The 27,661-nt window shown below is 45.7% G+C and overlaps 1 protein-coding gene across 1 annotated transcript in view; it reads left to right on the forward strand.

The window, feature by feature from the left end:
* The first annotated feature begins 6,401 nt into the window (after positions 1-6,401).
* APC8 (anaphase-promoting complex subunit 8) overlaps positions 6,402-27,661 on the forward strand; it is a 68,201-nt gene continuing 46,941 nt past the window's right edge. Inside the window, exon 1 of the mRNA XM_086526828.1 lies at positions 6,402-6,592. Within this exon, the coding sequence (XP_086382954.1) occupies positions 6,495-6,592 (98 nt within the window). The 5' untranslated portion in view covers positions 6,402-6,494. The remainder of the gene's footprint in view (positions 6,593-27,661) is intronic.

Raw genomic sequence — 27,661 nt, forward strand, 5'->3', positions numbered from 1 at the left:
ACTTTTGAGTAACTTACCCCCCTCAAGCACCTTAGTCATGGAGCACCTTAGCACCTTAGTCATTAAGCACCTCAAGCACCTTAGCCAGAAAGCACGACAAGCACCTCAAGCTTGGGCCGGGTTCTCACATCAAGCACAACCCTAGCTTGAAGGAAGCTCAAGCATAAGCCAAAGAAGGAGCGGCCAAACTCAAATATCTAGTTGCCACATTAGAGCCAAATAATGTCACAACCAAATCATGGCATATGATTTAAGAGGAGAGAGTGTGAGTCCTCATATCAAGATCTATGCAAGATAGAACTAAGTGGAGGCATCTGCATTGGTTGACTCTCGTGAGCTCATGCGAGCACAATGAATTACAAGGTGCCAAGAAATTTCACGCTACATCAGAAGGAAAGTAATCTTTTCATAGTTACAAGCATCTTACGGATATATGTAAATGGTCTCAAATGCCCACACAAGTTCTTAGTTCACGCCACCATGATAGATGGAAGCTAATATGCTACCAAAAAAAACATAGAAAAGAAGACATCAACCACATATAGACTGGCAAAATGATGGATTGTACTCTCATTGTACTTCAGAACAACGAAATCAGTAACCATGATTGTGTGGCATGAAGGAAGCTCAAGGCACACATCAAAGTACATATAACTTAAAGTGTGCAATGGAAAGATGGATAGCCCTAGAGTGATGGGCATATATATAATGCACGGGGGAAAAAACCTCCTAGTGAGGGAAAAATGCCCCGACGATCCTAAGTGCGTTCACACACATCACTACCACATGTATATGGTAATAAATCCCCCTTGGGAGTGATGCAGTTAACGAGAGCTGGCACATAGAGTATAGGGAAGTCCCATGCCCTGAGGACATGATCAGTCCACAGGAAGTAAGCCCAAAGCTTTGCGAAAATCTTCGAACTTCTCACGAGACAATGCCTTTGTGAAAAGATCTGTAAGGTGTCCTATGTTGGCACATAAGCCAAGCTGATCTCTAATGCTAAGAGCCTCTCCCTAACATAGTGGTAATGTAGTGCGATGTGCTTTGTGCGAGCATGAAAAGGCTGGTTCCTTGCAACTACCAATGCACTCTGACTGTCAATGTAGATAGTATTGGCAGTGTCCCGTCCAACACCCAAATCAGCCATAAGGCGTCTGAGCCATACACACTCATCCGTAGCTATGAAGAATGCTCTGTACTCAGCCTCACAACTAGAAGTGGCCACAGTAGGTTGCTTCTTGCTCAACCATGAACTACATGAACTATCGAGCATGAAGTAAAAACCACTTGTGGGGACACTCGTGTGTCAAAACAACCAGCCCAATCCGAGTCTGAAAAAGCATGTAAGTCTGGCAGCAATGATCCCCCTTGGGATAAAACAAGCTAAGATGTAAAGTGCCACTCAAGTAGCGAAAAATCCTCTTGATAACCTGCCAATGCTTAAACCCTGGGTGATGCATGAATTTGCTGACCTATGAGAGTGCAAATTGAATATCCGGCCTCATGTTGCATACATAAATGAGGTAGCCAACAACAGTTTGGTAAAGAGTGATATTGGCAGGTTCACTAGCATCATGACTCAACTTCAAACCTGTTTCCATGGGAGTGGCGATAGGTTTGCAATCCTCAAGTTCAAACTTACATAGCAATGTCTCTATGTAACTTTTCTGACACAAGGCAATACCACCTTAAACTGTATATCCAAGTAATGTTGCAATAGCCCCAAATATTTCATCTTAAAAGTAGCATTCAAATCAGCCTTAATTTAGCAATATGTCTCTCATTTGGTCAGTGATCATAAATGTCCTTTGAGCTTACATTACTGTCTCTAGTACATGACAACAAGGGCTGAACAAAATCGTCCACAAAAACAACATCCCGTCAGACCAAGATACACTTTGTTTGTGGATGATACAATCTGTAACCTTTGCTTTTAGCACTATAACCAACAAAAATACATTTGACAGCCTTATCATCCAATTTCCTGCGCTGCGTTTGTGGCACCAAAACATATGTTGAACATCCAAAAACACGCATGTGCTCAATAGAAGGCTTTCTATCATGCCATGCTTCCTATGGAGTCACATATTACAAAGCTTTCTAGGACATCTACATAAGTGGCACACATGATGGCCTCAAGCCAAAATGAATGCGGCAAAGCTTGACTTTTGACCATACATCGTGCCATTTTCGTAAGTGACCTGTTTTTCCTCTCAGCAACACCATTTTGCTGAGGCGTATAAGGCACTGTACATTGGTGTTTTATCCCAAGACTAGCCATAAATGCATTAAAATTCATAAGACATACTCTCCCCCTCTCGATTGGAACGGAGGGTGCGGGCGCCCATGGTACATTTTGAGACATTTTTAGCCATAGCTAGAAATTGTTTGAAGCACATAAATACTTTGGACTTCGCCTTAAGCGGATATACCCATGCATGCCTGCAATAATCATCAATGAAAGTCACGAAGTAAAGGTAATTGCCCAAGGATGGAGTTTGCATGGGCCCACAAACATCACTATGCACAAGCTGCAACCTGCATATGTCCCTAACTGAACCATCCTTTGGAAATTTTGAACGTTGCATCTTACCCAAAATACAGCCTTCACAAACATGTTTGACAGGTGCTTCAAGAGGCGGCAAAGAACAAACCATATCAGATTTTTGCAAACACGCAGCAAACTGGCCAAATTCAGATACCCAAAACGTGCATGCCAAAATTTTGCATCTAAAATAGCCTTAGAATCCACAATTGCATTTGAAAAATTCTGTCCACACTTGTCATACAAAGTGAGCTTATACAACAGACGACATAAATGCCTGATGCAACAATCTCATCACCAAAAGAGATCATGAGCTGTACATCTGTCATCCACAAATTTCACAACAAGACCAAGTGTAGCAAGTGCAAATACAGACAAAAGATTCTTCTTGATCCCGGGTACATAAAGTGCATCAACAAGTGTAAAAGAACTACCATTCACATTAGTTAGCACAATATTTTCAACTCCCTTAATAGGATAAGAGGCATTGTTGACACAAGTGACTGAATTCCCATGAGGGACATCCTCGAGAGAGGTAAACAAGTCACAATGAGAGGTAATGTGCTTTGTAGAACCACTGTCAAAGTACCACACTTGAGTATCTGCATCAATTGACAAACATGCATCATGGAGATAAGGATCATAAGTGCACTCTACACTAAAAGCCCATTCTACATCAACACTGGCATCACAGTCTCCTTTCATAGAAGACTCAACAATAGTTGCAGTTGTAGTGGAATCAGCATTAATAGTGGAACCAACCTCTTTCTTCTTAGCCTTTCAACTTAGGACACTACTTGATCAAATGATCATTAGATTTACAATAATGGCAACGCATCTTCTTTTTTCCTTATCACCAAAAATCCCAGACGAATTGCTGCCAGCAGAAGCATTAGGAACATGTGATTTACCACTCGCAGAAGAACCATGAGGAGTGGTTACATTGTTGTTATCACCTTTTCTTTGAGCATCAATAAAAGTCTATTCAACTACACGTTGTTTAGCCTTGTTTTTTCTGGAAAGTGACTTTTGCAACAACAATGTGCATAATGCATCAAACTTGACAACTTTTGGATTTCCTTGAGTCATAAGTCTCCAAGTACTAGCAAAAGTCTGGTAAGAATCTGGCAAAGCATCAAGAACAGTCTGCACAAGGGAACTGCCAGAAATGACTTCGCTTGCAGAAATAAGTTACTCATTAATATCCTTGACACCAGCAAAGAAAGTGTCCATGTCATCTTCCTCATGCATAATCTTTGACTCCATCTCTTTACGCAACAATGCAATTTTTGCCTCGTTGCGACTTGCATAAAGACCAACTAGAATATCCCAAGCATGTTTTGTAGATTTTGCTGAACAAATGTGAGGAGTAATAGTGCGCTTCATAGACAATGCAATCAATGCATGAGTTTGTGCATCTTTTACATCCCAACGAGCTTGCTCAGCCGTAGGCAAAACAGCTCTGGCAGCAGCAACCCTGCCACCAAAACCTGCAACATCCTCAACATCGCCTACATTCTCATAACCAAGACGTACATCAATGCCCTGCACAATGTTCCAAACACCCTTTGACACAAGGACATGTTGCATCATGTAAGCCCACATAGGGTAATTGTCCCCATCCAACCTATCCTGAACAACAAATATCTTGAATATATCTATGTTGTCAGCCATGGCGAATGCTGTACCTGATGTAAAAACTATTCGAAAAGAGGAGAAACAGAGTGGAAATAAGACGTGCTATATAGCACAAACCGTAAAAGAATGTACGGGATCTGTTATGCGAAAAAAAAGCACTGATAGAATTTTTTTACAAAATGACGAGATAGCTTGTGGAGTACTGCCTGCAGTGGAAACGAAGGCCGAAATGAGCCCAAATAAAAAATCTAAGCGGACTGAGCTTATGGAGCTCACCCAGGATATTTGTCAACCTGCGAACGCTTGCCAAAGCTCACAAAAATTGTAGAAAGTGAGCAGGCATGTGCTGGAGCTGCTGGCGACTAAGCCCAAGAGGACTCAACCTGCTCTAATACCAATTGTTGGAATTAGACCTGCAGGAAAACACACACACACCTTGGAGAAGACGAAGGAAACTCAAGGCACACAACAGAGAGTATATTACTTAGTGTGCAATGGAAAGATGGATAACCCTAGAGTGATGGGCGTGTATACAATGCACGGGGGGGAGAACCTCCTAGTGAGGGAAAAAATGCCCCGACGGTTCTAAGTGTGTTCACACACATCCCCACCACATGTATATGGTTACACAATCCAAGAGTCAAACCATCATTCACTAGCACTTATGTGGCTCGAGAACCAGAAGGAAATACAATAAAATAGATAGATACATCATAACAAGTTCAACAAAATGAGCATCAACAAGTTCAGTCTTGTGTCAATTCAAGGTTCGTACCCACAAAGACTGATGATACTGTGTAATTGTCTCACATTTTGCACCCATAAGAAACAAGGCTCCACCTAGAGGAAACAATTGCATTGAACTAGCCCATGGAATAGAAATCTGTTAACAAAAAAAGCTTCACAAACGCATCATATAATCAACTAAAAAAAATCACGATGTTGTATGTCCACCTCATCATCCTGTAATGAGGAAACACCAATTCATGTCGTTGCAATATGCCTACATCAAAAGAGTCTCACCTAATCAAAGGATCAAACTAAATTGTGACTCTTTACAATTTTACTGTCATTGACAAATTCAACATACGTGCTCAAGAAATAGAGTATCTGTATAGCATGCTTGCATTTTTTCTCTTCCTATGGCTTTCAACAACACATCCAGTTCCAATACATTACATTGTGCTATGCTAGACCACATGTGGTCATCAACACTTTACCAAAGACAATTTTTGGTGTGAAGTACACTTTTTGGTTTGACCGCTATATCCTCTACATGGGATTGGCATAGCAATACATGCTTCCAAGCGACTCTTCAATATTTAACCCCACCCCCACCCCCACCCCCCCAACACACACACACACACACACACACACACACACACACACACACACACACACACACACACACACACACACACACACACACACACACACACACAACAACAACAACAACAACAACAACAACAACAACAACAACATAATCTCTAGAATTTCACGTAACCCCACACTTGTGAACAACCTTCAACTAGTGCCCTTATGCACATCCCTTCAAATAAAAGCTATATTTCCCATTCACATAATTACTTTAACATCGTTCATTCCTATTTCCATTGAGAAAAGACAAGCAAACTTGTTTTTTTTTCCCCTTTGTTCCAATGTTCATTCTTGAAGTTCTTATTTATACTTATTCTAGAAGGTCTACCTAAGACCTTGCCGTTCCCTTTGAAAAATAATTTTAGAAAATTGCCCTGCATACAATGCCCTAATTTGGTATGCCCTTCAACGCTAATCTAACACAATTTAAGAGCTTAATAACTATTTCATATCTTATGATAACTCAATCATGACCTACAACAATAAGAGTTATTAAAATCACAACTCAATATACAACGAAAAGAAACTAAATTGATTTCCATTATGATGATCTAGAGAACCTCAACTGTACATATCAACGATGGGTGAAATCGTTGTCTACTATCGATGACTGTGTGAGTGGTGATTAAGGGCTAGAAAGAGCCTACTATTCGTGAACAAAAAATCAAATAAATTATTAAGAGACAATTAAGCTCAAAACATGATATATTTGTCTTCTTAAAAGAGCAAAAAGAAACCAAATGTCAATTTCCACTATGCCAATTCATAGAAACTCCGTGAGCTTTACATTATTATTAATCAATTAGTGAAAATATTGGTGAGAGTCAGTTAAATGGCTATTAATGTAAAACAAGCCTCACTGCGCTGAGCGAAGGCGCTTGTCGAAGCGCAATTATTTTTCTGCCTTGAACGGATCTGCAACATTCAAAAAATGAACACTGCGGCACCACCTATTTCTTCCTGTCGCCGTGAACTCCGCCGTGCTGTGAGGCAGCTTCGAGAACGGGGTCTCTATGCAGCTTCGAAGTGGTAAGCTACCCTTTTCTTACTTAGTTGCACTGTCTGTTTTGCACATTGTTCTTTGGGTGTTTCTTGTGGGTTACTAAATTGTTGCCATCTGCAAAGTGGGTTTTTATCCTCTCAAGCTAACCTCACAAACACGTTTCAGTAGACCCTCCTTGTTACGTTAATGCATATACAGATTTGGTTTTGGCCTACATAAGGCCTTTGTAAAGCATTGAACTCTTTGAGAGACCGTTGGATAATGCTTATTGATTTGTGCCGCATGGCAAGTTAATGATATATATATTTTGTTTAATTGAGCATTTTCTTTTGTATATGTAGGCCACTATGAGAACATTTGAATTTTTTTTTTCCTATTGCTTTGAAGAGGAGCATGGAGTAGCGGGTCACACACACTCTTTCTCATCAACTTGTGTATCTTTTCACCTTGATTTCTTTGTGTGGTTCCTTATTACTACAATTCTATCTTATTCTCAAGATGTGCTCTGAACAGCATGGAAACAATAGCATACAAGAGAGAACTCTTTTGCAAGATCTATGAATGCAACGGTGAACTTATGAATGTGATAGCCTTGAGCATGAGGACCCTGGCTGGCTTGTAAGGGAATTCGCATTGCTAATGTGTTATCAAGCAGTTTGGAAAAGAACTGCACAGGGAAAAATACTTCTGCAACTATGGACATGTAGTTCGACATGAGGCTAAAGTATGGCAGCTGAATACGTTGGCCACACTCACAATGTCAATAAAGGGCATGTAGAAGGATAGAGGCTAATCTGCTCCTCGGCTTTTCAATGAGGAGCTGGAATGCAAGAAAAGCACCGGTTTTAGGTCTCAATTGACAATACTGTTTGCCAATTTCATACCCATAAGTGTGCAAAAATACCCTGATCTTCCTTTTGAAGAGGGTCTTGTCCTTGAGGTCAATCTTACTGATACGATTTGATCATGCTATGGTCCTCAATAATAAAATGCAAAAGTTGCCCTGCAAGAAGTACAATGTCAAGCTTCTCGCAAGAACCTGTTGATCACTCCGAGCTTGCAAATTGGCATATGCTTCCCAATTCTTTCCTTTGGTGAAACGCTCTTAGTTAATTATGCATCCTGCTCATCGAGTTGCACATTGTGTAAGTATTTATGTCATTACATGATGTGATCTTGTGCTGGTCATTATGGATGGGTTGCAAGAGTTTTTTGAACTCCGACTGGTACTTTACAATCCACGATACTTTGATGGCAAAGCCTTGGGGACCCAAGGGCCAAATTGGTGACTGCCAAAGAGATGTAAGAGGGGTTTGACCAACCCCCATAACCACCATGAACCAAAGAGAGCCAATAGGATGTATACAACTGGCAAACCACTAACCAAGCCATATCTATATAGGGGTCCCAAGTGGAGGTAGGGAAAAGAACCCAACAATCCAACAAAAATAAACGGAGGCGCCCTAAAAATAAAAGGGGCCAAAGTGGGCACCAGACATAAAACGGGCGGCTGGCTACCCACAAGCGCAACACCCTAGCCATACAAGTATGCCCTAGAGCAAGGTGATGGAGAAGGAGTGTTGAGTACTGTAATAGAGTTAAGGGTATCTGTTAGGCTAATGCCATAACATGTTCAAGAAAGCAAGAAGTGAATCAAATTTAATGCTCTCTCTGAATTACCTTAAAAACATGACATGACACAAGCCCTGGAAGCATAAAAAATCATCCTACAAGACTATTGCCCATTACCGCATGGGTAGTAGGCGAATTGGTTACAATGATATTAGAGTACAATCGATTGCTCTTCTACGGGCAATCCGATCTAGAACAACAATGTGTAGGTGGAGAATCCTCGAGAGACCAATAATAAAGAGGAGGTGCAGTATGAGGAATGGAGGTTGAAGTTGAAGTCATCTATGACGAAGCTACCAATGGTAATGATAAGTCTTCTAATAGTGATGTGGAGAGAAAGAGATTGAAGTTGATAACTTGCTGGATCATTTTATTGCATATAGCAAGGATCCCCTTGTCAGGTGCAACGGAAGTGTTTAAGGATTTAGCTCGGATCTAGTACTCCGCACAAACACAAGGGTTACTTTATTTCACTTGAAAGAACTGAATTGAATCGAATGAAAGAGAGAGAGACTACACGGCATGTCGGGTCCCAACCACCCTTAAGAGACCCCTTGCTTTGTTGCCATAGCAAATACTTGCTTTATTACTTGCACAATGCTGATACAATGATGCTAAATGCTGAGATGGTAATGGATACTTGATGCTACTGATGTTGGGTACTGCTGAAGTGTTGAAGGGTACTACGGTGGATGCTGAGCGGTACTGCGGTGGATGCTTGGTACTATAGGGTATGTTGGTACTGCTGGTGCTTGGTATTGCGGGTACTTTGGGTGCTAAGGACACGGAGGTCCTGATGATCCCTAGGTTAAGCCAGGCGGGAGCCAAGCCAAAACGCAACGGGTGCTAGATGCTGGGGTACTGCGTCGACGAGACAATGAGGGGAACTTGTGCGGTGGTGCTAATGGGTACTGTTGGACATACTTGGTACTGCCACGACGATGACGAGGAGGAGGAGGAGGAGGAGGAGGAGGAGGTTGTGGGCCTATCTGCTATCACCAGGGACGGCGATGGGCTGAAAACTGAAAACGCTCAGGGTATTGCAACGAGGACTGCAATGTGCGACGAGGCTAGGGCTGTATGTTGAAAATGTTGAGGCTGGTGCCTGAAAGGCTGAGGGTGATGGTTGAACAACACTCGACTGTTGGTACTACTGAGAAGAAGTTGCTGCGGGTACTGCTCTTCCTCTACCTCTTCTGCCTTCTCTAGCGCCCAAAGGGCTTCTTTTATAAGTCCTTTAGCCATTCGCCCTACCTACTTTTAATAAATGTCATGTCAAAGTCGAGATCCGCTGAATTGACTCGCTCCTTGTTGTGCTCCCCCACCCCACCCTCTTCGCGTTGCCCTCCCCACAGTCCGCGCTGCTTCCTGGCCCCGCCGCTTCCTTACTCCGCGTTGCTTCCCCCACCCCTCCCGCTGTCCTCAGCCCGCCGTCCCCTCAGCTCCTCAGCCCGCCATCCTCAAACCCCCTTCCCGCCGACCCTCTTTGCGCACCTTCCATTGCCCCCCCTTTCCCCCCTTTTCAGGCCTTGCTCGGTTTAGCCTTGTCAGTGGTGTTTTTTGGGACTACTTGGCGGAGTTTCTCAGAGGGTTGTCTCCACTCGGCCCCTTTCCATCACAGCAACAGACATAGATGGAGGCTCATGCTCCATCCCAGAGGGACTCTCAAGAAGCCCCCTCGCCCGACCTTGCAGAGCCCACCATTCGACTTACTCTTTCGCCGACAGAGCAAGCAAGCCTCGTAGTAGAGGTGGAGCGCCTCCAGGCGAGTTCCATCATCTGCAAGATCATCGGCACCTGACCTAGCAGAGGAGAGGTGCGTGATCTCCTCCAGGCCCACCTTCTAGCAGAGGTGGGCAAGATCCTTGACGTTCAGCTTCTCGGTCGTGGCTATTACCAGATAGAGTTGAGACCCCCGAGATGGCGTCCAAGGTCATTGCGATGAGACCTCTAGTCATCCGAGCAGCTCGAGCTCATTTTTGACAGTGGCGCCATGGTTTCGACCCAGCTACCAATGTTCTTGTCGAGGAGGCAGACCCTCCCATCTCAGTCTTGGGACTGTCTTGGAGGCACCTCGTACGGCAGTCTCTGTAGCTGCCAAGGCAGTGGCATATCCTCAATATGCGTTCTGGTTCAGGACATCCACACCCTCTCGAAGGTCATTCTACTACCTCGGGTGAGTGGTGGTTGGCTCCGCCAGAGTGTGGAGTATTGGGGCCTCCCAAATCAGTGCTTTATTTGTCGACAGATGGGCCATCTTGCGAAGGCCTGTCCACGGAGGAGGCCCTGACCTTCACCTCAGACTCCGCCCCAGCCTCCTAAGGCTGGCCAGCATGAGCAGACAGAGACACAGGGTACTTAGGCAGCTTCACCCTCAGAGCTGTGGGGGAGCAGGAGAGAGAGCCCACTTGCTGTCCTATGCAATGAGAGTGAAGGAGAAGAGGAGAGTGGTGCAGAAGAAGCTCACGCAGAGAGAATACGTGAGAGAGAGAGAGAGAACGCTCGTAGAAAAAACTGGGAGAAGTCACGATAGTGACATTTTGGGCTTGACCTTTGAGTATATGAGTAAGTGACTAGGGGGCCATTCACACTTGGGCCCCCTCACTTATAAGACTTTTAACTTATAAGTTAATAAGTACAAGGCACTTAGGCCTTTATTCCCTAACAACCTCCCACCTAAAGGCGATGTACCTTGGGAGATCAAAGAATCAGCTAACTATGATACATCAGCTGATCATGCACTTACTCATCCAACACCCATCATCTGACGGCAATATGCAAACCGCTCTGCTGGAAGACTCTTGGTCAAAAGATCTGTAGGATTGTCATCTGTGTGCACCTTGACAAGTGTAATGCTCTTGTCATCAAGCACACTCCTGATACAATGATACTTCACCTCTATGTGCTTTGTCTTGGCATGAAAAACAGGATTCCTTGCAAGCATAATAGCACTCTGACTATCACAGTGTAGCATAGGAACCGGTGACTTAATGCCAAGCTCTTCTACCAAACACATGAGCCACAAAGCTTCTTTGCATGCCTCAGTGGCAGCCACATACTCAGCCTCAGTGGTAGACAAAGCAACACATTTTTGCAGTCTAGAAATCCAAGAAACTGCACCTCTTGTGAATGTAAACACATATCCAGAGGTAGACTTCCTGCAATCTGGATGTCCAGCAAAATCTGCATTTGTAAAGCCATGTACAGATGTCTCACTCTTCCCAAAACAAATGCACAAGTGTTTAGTGCCTTTCAAGTATCTCAAGATACACTTCACTGCTTCCCAATGCTTTTTGCCAGGATTGCTCATGTACCTGCTTACCACTCCCACCGCAAATGCAATGTCCGGACGTGTAGCAACCATAGCATACATCAAACTGCCAACGACTGATGCATAAGGAATCTTGGCCATTTCAGCCCGCATATCATCTGTGTTTGGGCAGTCGTGTGCAGTCAGTTTTACATATGGAGGTAGCGGAGTACCAAGTGCCTTTCCCCCATCCATATGAAAACGATGTAGCACCTTATTAACATAATCTCGTTGAGATAGATACAGACGCCTGTTGGGTCTATCTCGAGAGATACGCATGCCCAAAATATGATTAGCATCACCAAGATCCTTCATGTCAAAGCGATTCTTTAAGCTTTGCTGTAATGCATCCAACTCCGTGACATTTTTACCCGCAATAAGCATGTCATCAACATACAAAATCAGCAATAGAAGAGATCCATCACTTGCCGTTTTGATATACAAACAGTGATCAGAATTACTTATTTTGTATCCTTGAGACCTCATGAATGTATCAAACTTGTGATACCATGCACGGGGAGACTGTTTCAAACCATACAAGCTCTTCAAGAGTCTACATACTTTCTTCTCTTGCCCCTTTGACACAAAACCTTCTGGCTGCATCATATAGATCATCTCAAGCAAATCGCCATGCAAAAACGCTGTTTTGACATCCATTTGCTTTAACTCCATATCTTCAGAAGCAACCAGGCCTAAAACAAGATGTAATGTGGCAAGCTTTACAACAGGAGAAAAAATCTCATCAAAATCCACACCATGCTTTTGCTTGTACCCTTTAGCAACCAAACGTGCCTTGTACTTAGAAGAAGCATCAGATGTGACCTTGGTCTTGTAAACCCATTTACATGGCAGAGCCTTATGCCCTTTAGGCAAATCAACCAAGTCCCATGTATGGTTTTTCTCCGAAGACTGCATTTCCGAAACCATTGCTTTGAACCATTTCTTACTGTCTTCCCGTTGCATAGCCTCTTTATAGCAAGACGGCTCACCACAATCAGTAAGCATGACATAGTCCAAAGACCTACGCACCCAATGATCCATAACAGGTGGATTTTCAGCCTGTAAACCATCAAAAACAGCAGGCTGTTCAGCCGGTTGCATCGCAACAACGGGCGGTCTAGGAGCATCAACCTGTTCCCCTACCTGTGGTGCATCAATGGCAACTTGTTGGGGCTGATTTTCAGCAGCTAATGGCTGATTTTCAGCACCATTTTCAGCATGTAAAGGCTGCTGAACATTGGGCCTTCTTTGCTGTCCATATGTAACATCTTCACGAAAAACAACCCGACGTACTTCCTCGACCTTTGTGGGCTGTTTGTGCATGCAATTCTCATTGAAAATGACATCATTGCTGCGTATGATTTTCCGTAATGCGGGATCCCATAATCTATACCCCATTTCACCATCCTCACCATATCCTAGGAAAATGCATTTATGAGACTTTGGTTCTAGTTTGGTGCGCAGTTCACTCCGGATGTGAACATAGGCCTCACAACCAAACACTCTTAAATGTGCATATGAGGGTGGCTTGCCAGACCACACCTCCTCAGGCACCTTTCCACCCAAAGCCTTGCTAGGTGAGCGATTAATCAAGTGAATAGCTGTTTGCACAGCTTCTGCCCAAAAACCATGAGGTAATGCAGCATGTGACAGCATACTCCGAACTTTCTCTTGGATAGTCCGGTTCAACCTCTCTGCAACTCCATTCTGAGAGGGATTAAAAGGAGCCGTGAGCTCTCTTTTAATACCTTTAGTAGCACAAAAGTCAATAAATGCTTTTGATACATACTCCCCCCCATTGTCTGAGCGCAAAGACCTAAGCTTCTTGTCAGTTTGATTCTCAACGAACGCAAGAAACTTCTTGAAAGTATCCAAAACATCGCTTTTAGCACGTATTGGATACACCCACACCTTACGTGTAGCATCATCGATAAACGAGACAAAATATTTCTTTCCCCCTAAGGACAACTGTGGCATTTCACATACATCGGAATGCACTAAGTCTAAACTGTCAGACTTCAAAGAAAGAGACCTTTTGTGCGGTGTTTGACTGTGCTTACCATAAATACAGTGCTCACAATGAGAAAAATCAGCATACCTCAAACATGGCAAATAACCACAACGAGACAGAGTTTCCATTCCTCTTTTACTCATGTGTCCCAACCGGCCATGCCACAAAGAAACACTTGGCTGCTCGGTTACGGCGACAACATGGTCACGCACACTAGATACATGCAAAGGATACAAAGTGTCCGATTTACAACCCTTGGCTACAATCCGGGCCCCTTTACAAATTTTCCACTTGCTATCACCAAAAGTGGTGTGATAGCCTGCATCATCTAGCTGCCCTGTACTAATCAAACTCTTCTTGAGTTGTGGCACATGGCGCACTTTGTGCAAAACAAAAGTCATACCATCAGCAAAGGAAAACTGGACACTGCCAATACCTGCAATGTCACATGCATAGTTATCTCCCAAATAAACAGTGCCCTACACCTCACCTGAGTACTGTGTAAACCAATCCCTATGAGGTGTTACATGAAAGGAGGCACCTGAATCAAGAATCCAAGTATGCATGTCCACATCAGAACCCAGAGCAAGGGTATGTGCATCCACAGAAGAGGCATTGAGTACATCAGTGCTGCTGTCACTGTCACAACTACTAGCAACATTGATTTCCTCAATCAACACAGTGCTCTTCTTGGCATTTCCCTTGTCCTTTGCATCAGTTTTAGCACCCTTGTTCTTCTCTTTCTTCCACTCATAGCATTCCCGTTTATAATGCACTTTCTTTCCACAATGATGACACACAACATCTTTCCTACGAGATTTGCTGCGTGCCCTGTCCTTACTGTCAGATTTCTCCCTCTGTTGAGACCTGCCTCTCAAGTGCAATGCATTAGAAGACCCACCTGTGGTGTTCTTCCTGTTCATCTCTTCCATCAAGAGAGAACTCTCTACATCTGCATACTTAAGTGACGCACTTGAGTTACTAAGAGCTGTCCGGAATACATCCCAACTCTCGGGCAATGTGCATAGCAGAAAAGTAGCTTTGAACTCCTCATCAATCGTGAATTTCAGCTCTGTCAGTTGGCTGAAAATAGAATTGAATTCATTGAGGTGCACTGACATGTGCGTGCCCTCCTTCATGCGGAGATCCATAAGCTTCTTAAGCCAATACACTTTACTGGCAGCACTCTGCTGTGCATATAACTCGTCTAAACGCTTCCACATGCCCCATGCTGTCTGCTCATTCTCTACATTGAAGAGTAAATTGTCAGACACCGAAAGCATGATCGTGGAGCGAGCCGACTCGTCCACTTCTTCCCATTCTTCAACCTCCATATCAACCGGTTTCACACCCTGTAACTTAATAGGTTTCGCCTGTTTCTTCTGCAACATCACATTATAACATTGCTTCTTCCATATAGCAAAGTTATGGGCCCCTTCAAGCTTGCGAATGTGCAACAAATTGCCACTTTCACTGCTAGAAGCCATTCTGAGTGATTGCAAACACTGAAACCCTGTTTTGCCGACCTAAACACGCCCAAATGTGCGCAATCGGGCAAAAAACAGCTTGCTGTTACAGAAAAACAGCGAGCAAATTTCACGCGAAATCACCCCAAAACGGCGTACATTCACTGCCAAACCCTTACCAAAGGTTTCCACAAGGTGTATACATCATTTGCTTGCTGAAATTCCCTGTTTTAGGGCAAAAATCAGACCTGTAAACACCTGTTTTGCTGAATTTTCAGAACCTCGTTGGTGGAAACACCTGTAAGATTGACCTGTGAGACTTGCCCTAATGAGATTGCATCAAATTGACCCCGAAATTGGTCAATTTCAGCAGAAATAGACTGCTGTTCGCCAGTTTTTGAAACCCTAATTTTGGGGAAACTTTCACCGGAGGTCGATTCTACACGGTGAGAGGATCCCTTCGCGACAGAGTTGATCGAAAACGGTTGAATATCCTTCCCGCAGCGAGAATTTCAACAGAAATAGACTGCTGTTCGCCAGTTTTTGAAACCCTAATTTTGGGGAAACTGTCACCGGAGGTCGATTCTACACGGTGAGAGGATCCCTTCGCGACAGAGTTGATCGAAAACGGTTGAATATCCTTCCCGCAGCGAGCAAGAACAGAATTCTGATCTGTGTTGCGAAAATGGCTCTCTTGGAAACCCTAAAGCTCTGATACCATGTGTGGGGGAGCAGGAGAGAGAGCCCACTTGCTGTCCTATGCAATGAGAGTGAAGGAGAAGAGGAGAGTGGCGCAGAAGAAGCTCACGCAGAGAGAATACGTGAGAGAGAGAGAGAACGCTCGTAGAAAAAACTGGGAGAAGTCACGATAGTGACATTTTGGGCTTGACCTTTGAGTATATGAGTAAGTGACTAGGGGGCCATTCACACTTGGGCCCCCTCACTTATAAGTCTTTTAACTTATAAGTTAATAAGTACAAGGCACTTAGGCCTTTATTCCCTAACAAGAGCCTGGGGCCTAGGCAAAGGAGGGCTGGCAGTAGGTCCGTGGTCGGCGTCGACAGGGGCCACCACGTCAGCCTGGCCCTCCGGGTGGTTGCCAGGCTCCAGGTCAGCAGCAGTGGTTTCCCACAAGGAACCGTTTCGATCCTCTTCGGCACGATGAGGCCCCAATTCCACCCTCCACCTCAGCCTCACCACCGACAGCCCCTCCTCCCCCCGAGTCTTACTTCGCCCCTCCCCCCTCGCCTCCATCCTCCTCCCCTTCTCCCCCTATCCCCCCCCCCCAAGCCCCACTTCTTCCACTTCTCCTCCCACTCCTACGCCCCTGCCGACCCATGGGGTAGGACCTTCCTCGATTGTTAGGAGATCTCTTGGCAGCGCTTTTGCCACAAGTTGCTTGGCGAGAGGGACAACCTTTCTTGCGATCCCCCCTTCTGGTGCAGACGTCTTCCTATGTAGCAGTTCCCTGTGGACTGACGAGATTCGACATTCGTCGTAGGTGGGACTTTTTTGCCTGTGACTTCACACAGTTTCTCGGCGACTCTTCACCAGACTTGGAGACAGCTTGCTTTGAGAGTTCAAGTACTGTTCCTTGTAGCTAGAGGGACAGAGGCCGTGGACACAACGGTTGGCTTCTCTTTTCCCTTATGTGGCAAGGACCAGTCTGAGTGGACTCTGGACTTAGTGATGGATTTGTTGTAGGCACAGGCCCTCGAGTTCTCTCACCACATGGGAGACCTAGGGGTTACAGACTTGGTACAGACTCTGTGCCCGTTGGCCAAGTTCTCAGTGACACCTCCAGACTCGGCAGGATGTAGACACATTGTGGTACACTTCTTTGCAGAGCCCACCATGCTATGTATACATACATGAGGACTCCTGGAGAGAGGAGGTTGCCCTGCATACGGCACGCTCTTCTTGGCCTGGGATAGACAATTTTTGCAGTCGCCTATCTCGGGGACGCTCGGATGCAGATTATTCCCCATCCAAGCTAGCCTCGAAGGTAGCACGGTTAGCTGCTGTTGCAACATCGGTTCTTTCTCGTTCTCCATGAGGATTGTCTCATGGAATGTGCTGGGATTGGGTGGGCCCCAGTTTCAGTGCCAGCGGGGTTGATTGCTTTGTGGGCAGAGAGATTCATCTTCTTATGGTGCATGAGCATCATCTTTGTGAGAGCCGCATTAGATGATGTGGTCAGCTTTTGCATGGTAGATATGAGACAATTTGGTCAGCTGCATTTGGACTTGGTGGTATCCAGGGAGGGGTATGTATGACTATTGCGGACTCTTGGCAGCAGGCCATTGTGGACAAAGGTATTCTTGTGCTTGGCATGGCTCAGTGGATTACTATGCAGGTTCAGGGATGCCTCTTGGGCTTCTTGAACATCTATGCACCCAATGTGGCAAGTGCACGTGCAGAGTTTTAGTCTCACATTGTAGAGTCTCTGCCGCATGCAGAGCAATGGTGCATTGGGGGTGTGACTTGGTGTGGTTCTCAATGTGAATGAGCTAGGAGTAGCCTATTGCCCAGGTCGGGGGATAAGTTTGTTGTAAGGTTACCGAGGGTGAGTGTAAGCAACTCTGAAGGTAGCAATCCAAATGATCAGGAGTGTAGAAGAGCAATTGCACTACCATCCAAGCCAAGCTCCGGGTGACTCCGCCGCACTCCGGATGTAGTCGCGTAATGATGCCTGATCTGCTCCATCTTGCGGGTAAACTCTCTGAGAGAGTCCAAAGCGCTGAAGTCCCACTCGAGTCTGTAGATCCAAGAATGAACTTGTCCAAGAAGAGATCCAAGATCCTCTCCCTAAGTCCGTGTAGATGCTCCTGTGTAAGCGAGTGATCTGACGTGTTGAGGTCAAGTGGTAACTGTCTGTCCACCCAAGGTGGTGGTGTCTTCTCTGGGAATGTCATGAGCATGGCCATATCTCGTGTGACCTCTGATGAGTGCATAGGTGTGTCCAAAACAAACCACGAGTCACCACCCCCTTTGGAGTGCGCAACTGCCGAATGATGGCTGGAATGAATGGATCTCCCAAGGATCGTACACCCGTAGATGATCAAGCCGATGTCGAAATTATCGTGTATTGCAGCAGTCACTGAGAGACCGCATGGACCACCACCGGATGGTGTCCTGGCAGGAGGTAACTTCATCCTCTATGAAAAACACAAGCCAAGAGGCTGCCGTCCACCCAAAAATGCAATTATGAGGTGATGAAAACGCTGCTGTCCAGCAATTTTCAACATGCTCGTACGCTCCTGGTAGGGTCCGGAGCAGTGCAGGGGGTCTGGAAGGGGTTTATCGCTGTGTGCACAGCCGTCGGAGGGCTGAAAACTGAGAAAAAACAGCAAGTGTATATGGCTGAAATTTGTAGCAGATGAAGAGGATTCTCGTCGGTAATGCATCGGAGGCAAAACCGGGAAGAAAGGCAAGATCCGAATGGGTATGGCTGATGCTCCCCCTCTGCTGCAAAAACGTTGCCCTGCTGTCCTGAAAATGCAGACGTGACTGTCCAAAAACGCAGGTGGAACAGAGGGTTTTCGGGCGACGGAAACGTCCCAGAAGTTTAGCGCTAGCAGCCAGGAAGTGATCGCGAGGTGTAGGAGCAAAAAAGCAGGTGGAGGGGGGTCCTCCGCGATAGTAAAACGTCAGAGTCCATCGCGTGCCCGGCTTTTGCAAAACGCTGGCAGATCTGCCGAAAACTCTGGCTGATGTGATCTTTTTGGGAGGAGGACTTGATGCGGGAAGCACCCAGACGATGGAGAGCTGAAGCTGCTGATACCATGAGAGAGAGAGAGAGAGAGAGAGAGAGAGAGAGAGAGAGAGAGAGAGAGAGAGAGAGAGAGAGAGAGAGAAGACCACAAAGGTGAAGAGGGGGCGATCAACCCCCCATGACTACCATGAGCAGAAGACCCAATACACAATGACTAGACGATAAGTGAGTACCCTCCTGGCCCCATAAATAGGTGCCCAAGGGGAGGTTGGGCAATGCCAGATAAAATCCCCAACGACTCAACAAAGAATAAATGAAAAATGAGGGCGCCTGTACAAGGTGGGCGATCGGCCCTGAAGTGGGCGGCCGGACAATGTAGTGGGTGGCCAGCCCAGAGACATACTAGCCATACATGTATGCCCTGGACCTAAGTGAAGCAGCAGAGTGGTGTAAGTCTAACAAGCAGCCCTCACGCAAATCGCGGTAGCAAATCTAACACACTTGAACCCCGGAGAGTAACCCATATGTAGTCAGGTATCTCCACCATCCATGCCGTATCAACTGGAACACTTTGTTACTCCTCGTGAATGCAACTACTCTCGTCTGGCACATCATGCAACATCTGGTCCTAAGTAACCTGCTTGAGAGTAAACTCTGCTATGTTAGACTTACACCACCCTGCTGCTTCACATAGGTCTACGACATACTTGTACGGCTAGTATGTCTCCGGGCTGGCCACCCATGGATAGGTTGCACTTTTGTCTGGCCACCCAGATTTGGGGTGGCCGCCCACCCAGTATGGACTCCCTTGGGCACTCATATATATGGGGCCATTGGGGTACCCATTATATATCATCTGGCATTTGTATCCTACGCTGGCTCTCTTTGATAGAGTAGTGTTTTTTCTGCTGTAGGTCAGTGGGGGGCTGACAGGCCCCTTTTCCCACACAGGTGTTGTGTTCTCTCTCTCTCTCTCTCTCTCTCTCTCTCTCTCTCTCTCTCTCTCTCTCTCTCTCTCTCTCAGGCTTTCGTACACGTGCACTCACATGGTATCAGAGCTCAGGCTCTTCATGGTTTGGGTGCATCACCTTTTCGCATGAGGTTCTCCTCCCAATGGATCAGATCAGCCAGCGTTATTGCAAATCTGCCAGCGTTTTTACACCAAGAGAGGGGGCGCCATCTCTTGGAGGATATCCATCGCAAAGACCTCATCCTTCCCCTTGCGTTTTTGCTGGAGAACCAGATCTCTACCCTCCCCCATCAGTGCTAGCCACAGAGGCCCGTTTCATCACCGGAACTACCTTTGCTCCATTTGCGTTTTTGGTTGGCACCTGCGTTTTTGGGAGCATCTGCGTTTTCAGCCAGCTGCTGCGTTTTCAGCAGAGGAGGGGAGCGCTTGGCCACACCCTCTACGGATCTTGCCCACCCACCCGACCTTGCATCTTGTGCATTGCCGTCCTGATTCCTCTTCATCTGCTACAGATTTCAGCCATATACACCTGCTGTTTTTTCTCTGTTTTCAGCCCACCTGGGGTTGTGACATTGATTCCCCACCCTCCCCAGACCCCCGGCACCGCTCCGGACCATGCCGGGAGCGTACGAGCACGCTGGAATTTGCTGGACAGCAGCGTTTTCATCACGTCGTAGTTGTGTTTTTGTCAGTGATTGCTGCAATACATGGTAGTTTCGACATCGGCTTGATCATCTACGGGCATACGATCCTTGGGAGATCCATTCATTCCAGCCATCATTCGGCAGTTGCGCACTCCAGAGGGGGTCGTGACTCGTGGTTTGTTTTGGACACACCTATGCACTCATCAGAGGAGTTCATAGGAGATATGACCATGCTAATGGCATATGGGATCACGACATTCCCAGAGAAGACACCACCATCTTGGGTGGACAGATAGTTACCACTTGATCTCAACACCTCGGATCACTCACTTACACAGGATCATCTACATGGACTTAGGGAGAGGATCTTGGATCTCGTCTTGGACAAGTTCATTGCTTGGATCTACAGACTAGAGTGGGACGTCAGTGCTTTGGACTCTCTTAGAGAGTTTACCCGCAAGATGGAGGAGATCAGGCATCATTACGCGACTACATCCGGAGTCACCCAGAGCTTTGACTTGGATGGTAGTGCAATTGCTCTTCTACACTCCTGATCATTTGGATTGCTACCTTCAGAGTTGCTTACACTCACCCTCGGTAACCTTACAACAGACTTATCCCTCGACTTGGCAGTGGGCCACTCCCAATTCATTCACATTGAGAACCACACACAGTTGCTTACACTCACCCTCTGTAACCTTACAGCAGACTTATCCCCCGACTTAGGCAGTAGGCGAGTCTCAGCTCATTCACATTGAGAGCCACACCGATTTGCGGTTTGGTGGCATTGTTTGCGCAGATTTTGTTTTGGTTGACACTAGAGGATTAAAGGCAGGAGATGTAAGGTGCAGCGGAATGAATGTTGTATTTTCTCAAGATTAGTGATCTTTATTGCTCAAGGTTCCTTTTAGTTCTTTAGGGAAAGAGAGAGCTTTCCGTCTTGTAGAGTGCTGTGGTCACGAAGAAAGTGAGTGGATATTATGCGTGCAAGTGAATGAGACCGAGAGAAGGAGAGAGAAGAGATACGACACTGAGAGGTTGTAAAACCCTCCTCCGAAGGCCCCACTCTCGTCGGCGAGAGTGGTCTACTTTGATTGCACAAAGGTGTACAATGCAAATGCAATGGACTGATGCAATGGGATTATGCCGAGGACGACGACGGTGATGACGACGACGACTTGATGGCTGAAATCTGAGATCTTCTAATCGCTGAATTCGGGGACTGTTTCGGTGGCTGAAAATGACTGTTTTGGCTGCGTTTTTATGGCTGAAAATGGGGGAGCATCTACAACCAACTTGGGGTGGTTCTGCTACTGCATCTATGGCTGAATTCCTGCGTGTATCTGCTGCGGTCAGGCTGAGAATCAAAACGCTGATGAGGCTGAAAACAAAACGCTGAGATCTGCTGCAAAAACACTAGCAAAAGCTGATGAAAAACGCTGGAGTTTGCTGGTTATTGCAATCCAAAACGCTGGTCCTTTAGGGTTGATGTTTGGTGAGCAAAACGCTACAATGCTGATGATCTTGGCGATGATGAAAGGGGGAAGACGCCAGGGCTGCTGTGTTGATGCAAAAACGCCAGGAAGGGGAGAAGATGCAAAAACGCCAAGGATGGTCTGAGGGGGTACTGCTGAGAAGTTGCCTGTTGAGCGGGAACCTGCTGCCTCTTCTGCCAGAAAGTGCTAACTTGGGGTTTGTTTATATATTAACTTAGCAAAATTGCCCTACCTACTTTTGTTGGAAAGTCACTTAAAAATAATAAGTAAAAATAACCAATAAATAGGAAAATAGGCTAAATGCACTAGAAAATTCCCCTAACTGATGCTAATGGATTCTAATGGGAATTCCGATGATCATGCTGTGTGCAACCGGAGGATATGCATCTATGCTAAGTGACTCGGCATGCACTGTCTATGAATAGACTCACAAAAGTGCCAGATCACTGCTAATCTAAACTGACTGGACTGACTGAACCCTTCTGTGGTATAGCTTGTCCACGGACACATAGGGTTGGGATGTGTCACATGACATCCCCTCTTTTTCAAAGTGAGGTACTGGTACCGAACTGTATGGCGTCGAGGAAGATCGCCAACAGCATCCGGAATCTTGGAAGGGACTCTCCGTCAGTCCACTCTGATGTGTGGGTCGTGCGGTACTTGAACTTCATAAAGGTCTGCACGCTTGCTTTGTTGGGCCGCGCCGAAAGCGACACAAAGTCTTCAGAATCTCCTTTCTTTCTTCAACTTTGTCTAGAGTCCTGCTTCTTTCGTCTTCAAGAATCTCCATGGCTGAAAATTCCTGAAACCATTTCCAACACAAAACCATGAACGTATATACCCATTCCATGTAAAGTGAAGGAAAAAAATCTTGTCTTCTCTAAAGACTGTGCATGCAATGTAGATGAACATAGCGACGGAATGACAACCCGTTCATCAAACACATGCAAACAATGCGGTCGAACCTTTTCTGTTTGATCGAAATCAATCAACGGTGGCAAATCACAATGGAAATGCCCATGCTTGGTGCTCATACTATTATGTGCTCTTTCGGAAACTGCGTCATGCCACGGAAGAGACATGGAATGTGACTTCCTGACATACAAACTTTTTAGCTTTTCATGCACAATCCACATACATTCGTGCTCATCCATGAGAGAAACATGCTCAACATACAATATGTCATGCCTAGGAAAAGGGATCACATAACGATGCTGACTAAAATATAGGAAACCTTCACGAATGAAACACTCGAACAATGCGTGCGTATCAATCATGCGAACATATAATACTTCGTGTGAGGGTACTTTTGACCAAGGCTCGAGAGCCAAGATTGCTTCTTTGGGATCTATCGAATCGTCTTGTGGGTGATCTGTGGACCTCGACTCGAAAGCCAAGATTGATTCTTGGTGATTGATCGAATCTACAACGAGGTTAGCTTCGGTAGGAACAGCATCAAGTAACACATCATCAATCACATTATCTTCGTGCAAGTCATCATGCTTGTCTTTGTCATCCAAATCATCATGCAAATCATTATAATTCAAATTATCATGCTTCTCATAATCATGCAAATCCTATGTGTCATGCTGTGGAGAAAAAGAGACTGAGAGAGTCTCCTTCTCCTGAATCTTGTCAATCTTGTCCTGCATATTAGCAATGAGAGATGGAGAATGAGCAATGTCCTCTAAGTGAATGACAATAGGAGAATCACTTTTGGCATTGAGAGTTATAGTGTTAGTCAGAAAATCCATGAGAGCGTCATTATCACGAAAACATTGAATGCCCAAAATCATATCACATGCTGAGAGAGGAGAAACAACAAATATTCTAGTGAAGGCAGTCTGTTTAATTGCAAATAACACATCAAGGCATTCCTCGGTGATGAGAGCGTCCATACCAGGACGAAAGCCAGAGACCTCGATAGGAGATCTCGGACTAACTTCGAGGCGGGCTCTCTCAACAAGAGAGGAACTGATCACATCATTCATACTACCTGGGTCAAACAATATGACAAAACAGTGCCCCGACGTGCGACCATAACATTTCATGAGAGAATCATCAATGGGAGGGTCCTAAGAAACTTTGGGCACAATCGTGTATCATTCATTGCATTGACAGATGTAGTGGGTGCTGTGGGTTCTTTAGATTCATTCGATTCAAGCTTAGGATATGTTCTTTTTATGTGACCCTTAATGTGACAATGAAAACAACGACCTTTCTTAGAATAAGTGCTTTGTTCTTCCGACGTGATGTAACCTCCTACAATTCCTTGTGCTACCTTTTCATCTGGAGTAAGCTTAGGTTTAGCAGTTGTGTTAGCCTTACCCTTAGATTCATTGGAAGAATTCTTTGATGAGATACTGTTGGTAGATTGGTTAGAAGATTTATCATTCTTACCATTCTTACCGTTCTTACCGTTTTGAGGGTTCTGAGAAATCTACGAGGTACTTGTGGAAGTCTTGTTCTCCTTAGGCTTTCCCTTGTTGTGCTTCATCTCCTGTGCGAGAGCAATCGCTACCGCCTTGTTGAGATCGATTGGATCGAACACCTCGACATCGTACTTGATATACTCGTCCAATCCAAAGAGAAAAGCCTCTTTGCGCTCTTCATCTGACATGCGTAGTTGGGTACCTAGCTGCAAAACACGATTAGAAAAAGACATGACCAGCATACCATTTTGCTTGAGAGCACGCCAATCGTCCTTCAATTGTGCGAGGTACTGAGGTGGCATAAACCGCGCCTTGAGCTTGTTTTGGAAATCAGCCCAACTAAAAGAGAGGGGCGTGAAATCGTCGGTTGCCTCTAGGTGCGCGGCTAGCTGTGCCTCTTGCTATGCGTGGTATCAATCAATGGCATCACCGGCAAGGTACATAGCTGTCGTCAAAACTTTGCTATTGCTTGTCTTCTTAGTTGTCGCAAAATAAGCATTAAATTGGTGCACCCAAGAATGAATAACTGTAGCATCCATCTTACCGTCATACTTATTGAAAATCAACTTTTCTGTGACTGGATGGTTGGAATCCGTGTCGTGGCTTGCGCCACCTGACGAACTCCCACGATCTTTGGGTGGTTCGGTCTTCGAGGCTAGGACTTGGACAATCAATTCTTGAGTGTGTAGCTCTCGTCGAGCTTCACGCTCGGCCTCCAAAGCCAATCTACGAGCTTTACGCTCGGTCTCCAAAGCCAATCTATGAGCGGCACGATTGGCCTCCAATGCTGCCTTTCGTGCTGCCGCTTCTTTCGTCCTTAGTTCTTTTCTTTCTTTTCTTGCGTCGCGCTTGCGTTCTAAAGCAAGGCGCTTGTCTTCCTGTCTATCCATCATGGCCATCATCTGCTTCATCATTGCCTCCATAGGGTCTGGCGTAGATGGCGAAGGGGGAGGGTTGAAGAAATCATCTCCAGGTGGGGACTAGTCTCTGTGGCCTCGCTCATGCTCATCACCTGTATGCAAAGTATCCATTCCGCTTCGGGTGACGACCATGCACTATGATCTTGGGGTCTTAAGCTCGCGAGGAACTTGGGTTCTTGAGGGTCTTGAGGTTCTTGAGATCCTTGATTCGTGAGAATCTAGAGTTCTTGAGGTTCTTGAGTCTTGAGGGTCTTGAGTTCTTGGGGTTCTTGAGGTTTTCTTTCGCTTGCAAATCGCGTTGGAGAAGGATCTTCTCTTCACACGAGTTCTACTCCTTTCTGCGGGCACCCCTTGGCGGCCTTACGCTCACACCAAGGTTGCTTTTTCCCACCTCACGTCGATTGGCCGGCCGCTAAGTGCACGGTCCGCTCTTAATAAGTGAAAAGAGACACAAAGGGAGGTTGGACAAGCCCTTCTTTATTGGGATTCCTATCACTCTTCAACAAAACACGATTAGGAATCGCCACGCCCAAGTAAACTTGGGTTCGTGCGATCGCAACAAGCAAAAAAAATTCTTGTGGTTCTTGTGGTTCTTTCCTCAAGTAAAGCAAAACACTTCCAAAGCTCTGATACCAATGTAAGGTGCAGCGGAATGAATGTTGTATTTTCTAAAGATTAGTGATCTTTATTGCTCAAGGTTCCTTTTAGTTCTTTAGGGAAAGAGAGAGCTTGTAGAGTGCTGTGGTCACGAACAAAGTGAGTGGATATTGTGCGTGCAAGTGAATGAGACTGAGAGAAGGAGAGAGAAGAGATACGACACCGAGAGGTTGTAAAACCCTCCTCCGAAGGCCCCACTCTCGTCGGCGAGAGTGGTCTACTTTGATTGCACAAAGGTGTACAATGCGAATGCAATGGACTGATGCAATGGGACTATGCTGACGACGACGACGGTGATGACGACGACGACTTGATGGCTGAAATCTGAGATCTTCTAATCGCTGAATTCGGGGACTGTTTCGGTGGCTGAAAATGACTGTTTTGGCTGCGTTTTTATGGCTGAAAATGGGGGAGCATCTGCAACCAACTTGGGGTGGTTCTGCTACTGCGTCTATGGCTGAATTCCTGCGTGTATCTGCTGCAGTCAGGCTGAGAATCAAAACGCTGATGAGGCTGAAAATAAAACGCTGAGATCTGCTGCAAAAACGCTAGCAAAAGCTGATGAAAAACGCTGGAGTTTTCTAGTTATTGCAATCCAAAACGCTGGTCCTTTAGGGTTGATGTTTGGTGAGCAAAACACTACAATGCTGATGATCTTGGCGATGATGAAAGGGGGAAGACGCCAGGGCTGCTGTGTTGATGCAAAAACGCCAGGAAGGGGAGAAGATGCAAAAACGCCAGGGATGGTCTGAGGGGGTACTGCTGAGAAGTTGCCGGTTGAGCGGGAAGCTCCTGCTGCCTCTTCTGCTAGAAAGTGCTAACTTGGGTTTGCTTATATATTAACTTAGCAAAATTGCCCTACCTACTATTGTTGGAAAGTCACTTAAAAATAATAAGTGAAAATAACCAATAAATAGGAAAATAGGCTAAATGCACTGGAAAATTCCCCTAACTGATGCTAATGGATTCTGATGGGAATTCCGATGATCATGCTGTGTGCAACCGGAGGATATGCATCTATGCTAAGTGACTGGGCATGCACCGTCTATAAATAGACTCTCAAAAGTGCCAGATCACTGCTAATCTAAACTGACTGGACTGACTGAACCCTGCTGTGGTATAGCTTGTCCACGGACACATTGGGTTGGGATGTGTCACGTGACAGGAGATACACGCAAGACGGCGCAGATAGATTGGTTTGGCATTTCCTATTCTCAGAGGTTCTTCAAACGCAGCTCATTCACATTGAGAGGCACACGGAGTTGCGGTTTGGTGGCATTGTTGGCGCGGATTTTGTTTTGGTCGACAAAGGAGGATTGGAGGCAGGAGATACATACAAGACATGGCAAACAGATTGGTCTAGCATTTCCTCTTCTCAGAGGTTCTTCACAGCGCAGACTTCTTAGTCTGGCTTCCCTACTTCTACAGGAGGACCATGGTGCACACAGCTTGGTCTGACCACACCTCTTCTCAGAGGCCCTTCACAACGCAGATTGTTGACTGTGGCTTTCCTCTCATCTTGGATTTCCCTACCTATTGTACCTATTGACAGGAGAAACCATCCGTGTTAGACTTACACCACTCTGTTGCTTCACAGGTCTAGGGCATACATGTACGGCTAGTATGTCTCCAGGCTGGCCACCCATAGTCTAGGTTGCTATTGGTCCGGCCGCCCACCTTGTCCGGACGCCCTCATATATTTCCCATATTCTTTTTCTTGTTGGGTCGTGGGATTTTTTTTTGGCATTGCCCTACCTCCCCTTGGCACCTATTTATGGGGCAGGGGGGTACCCACTTCCATCATCTGATTATTGTGTATTGGGTCTTCTGCTCATGGTAGTC

Source organism: Adiantum capillus-veneris, chromosome 13 (assembly GCF_014529385.1).
Source record: "Adiantum capillus-veneris isolate H3 chromosome 13, ASM1452938v2, whole genome shotgun sequence".
Classification (NCBI taxonomy): Eukaryota; Viridiplantae; Streptophyta; class Polypodiopsida; order Polypodiales; family Pteridaceae; genus Adiantum; species Adiantum capillus-veneris.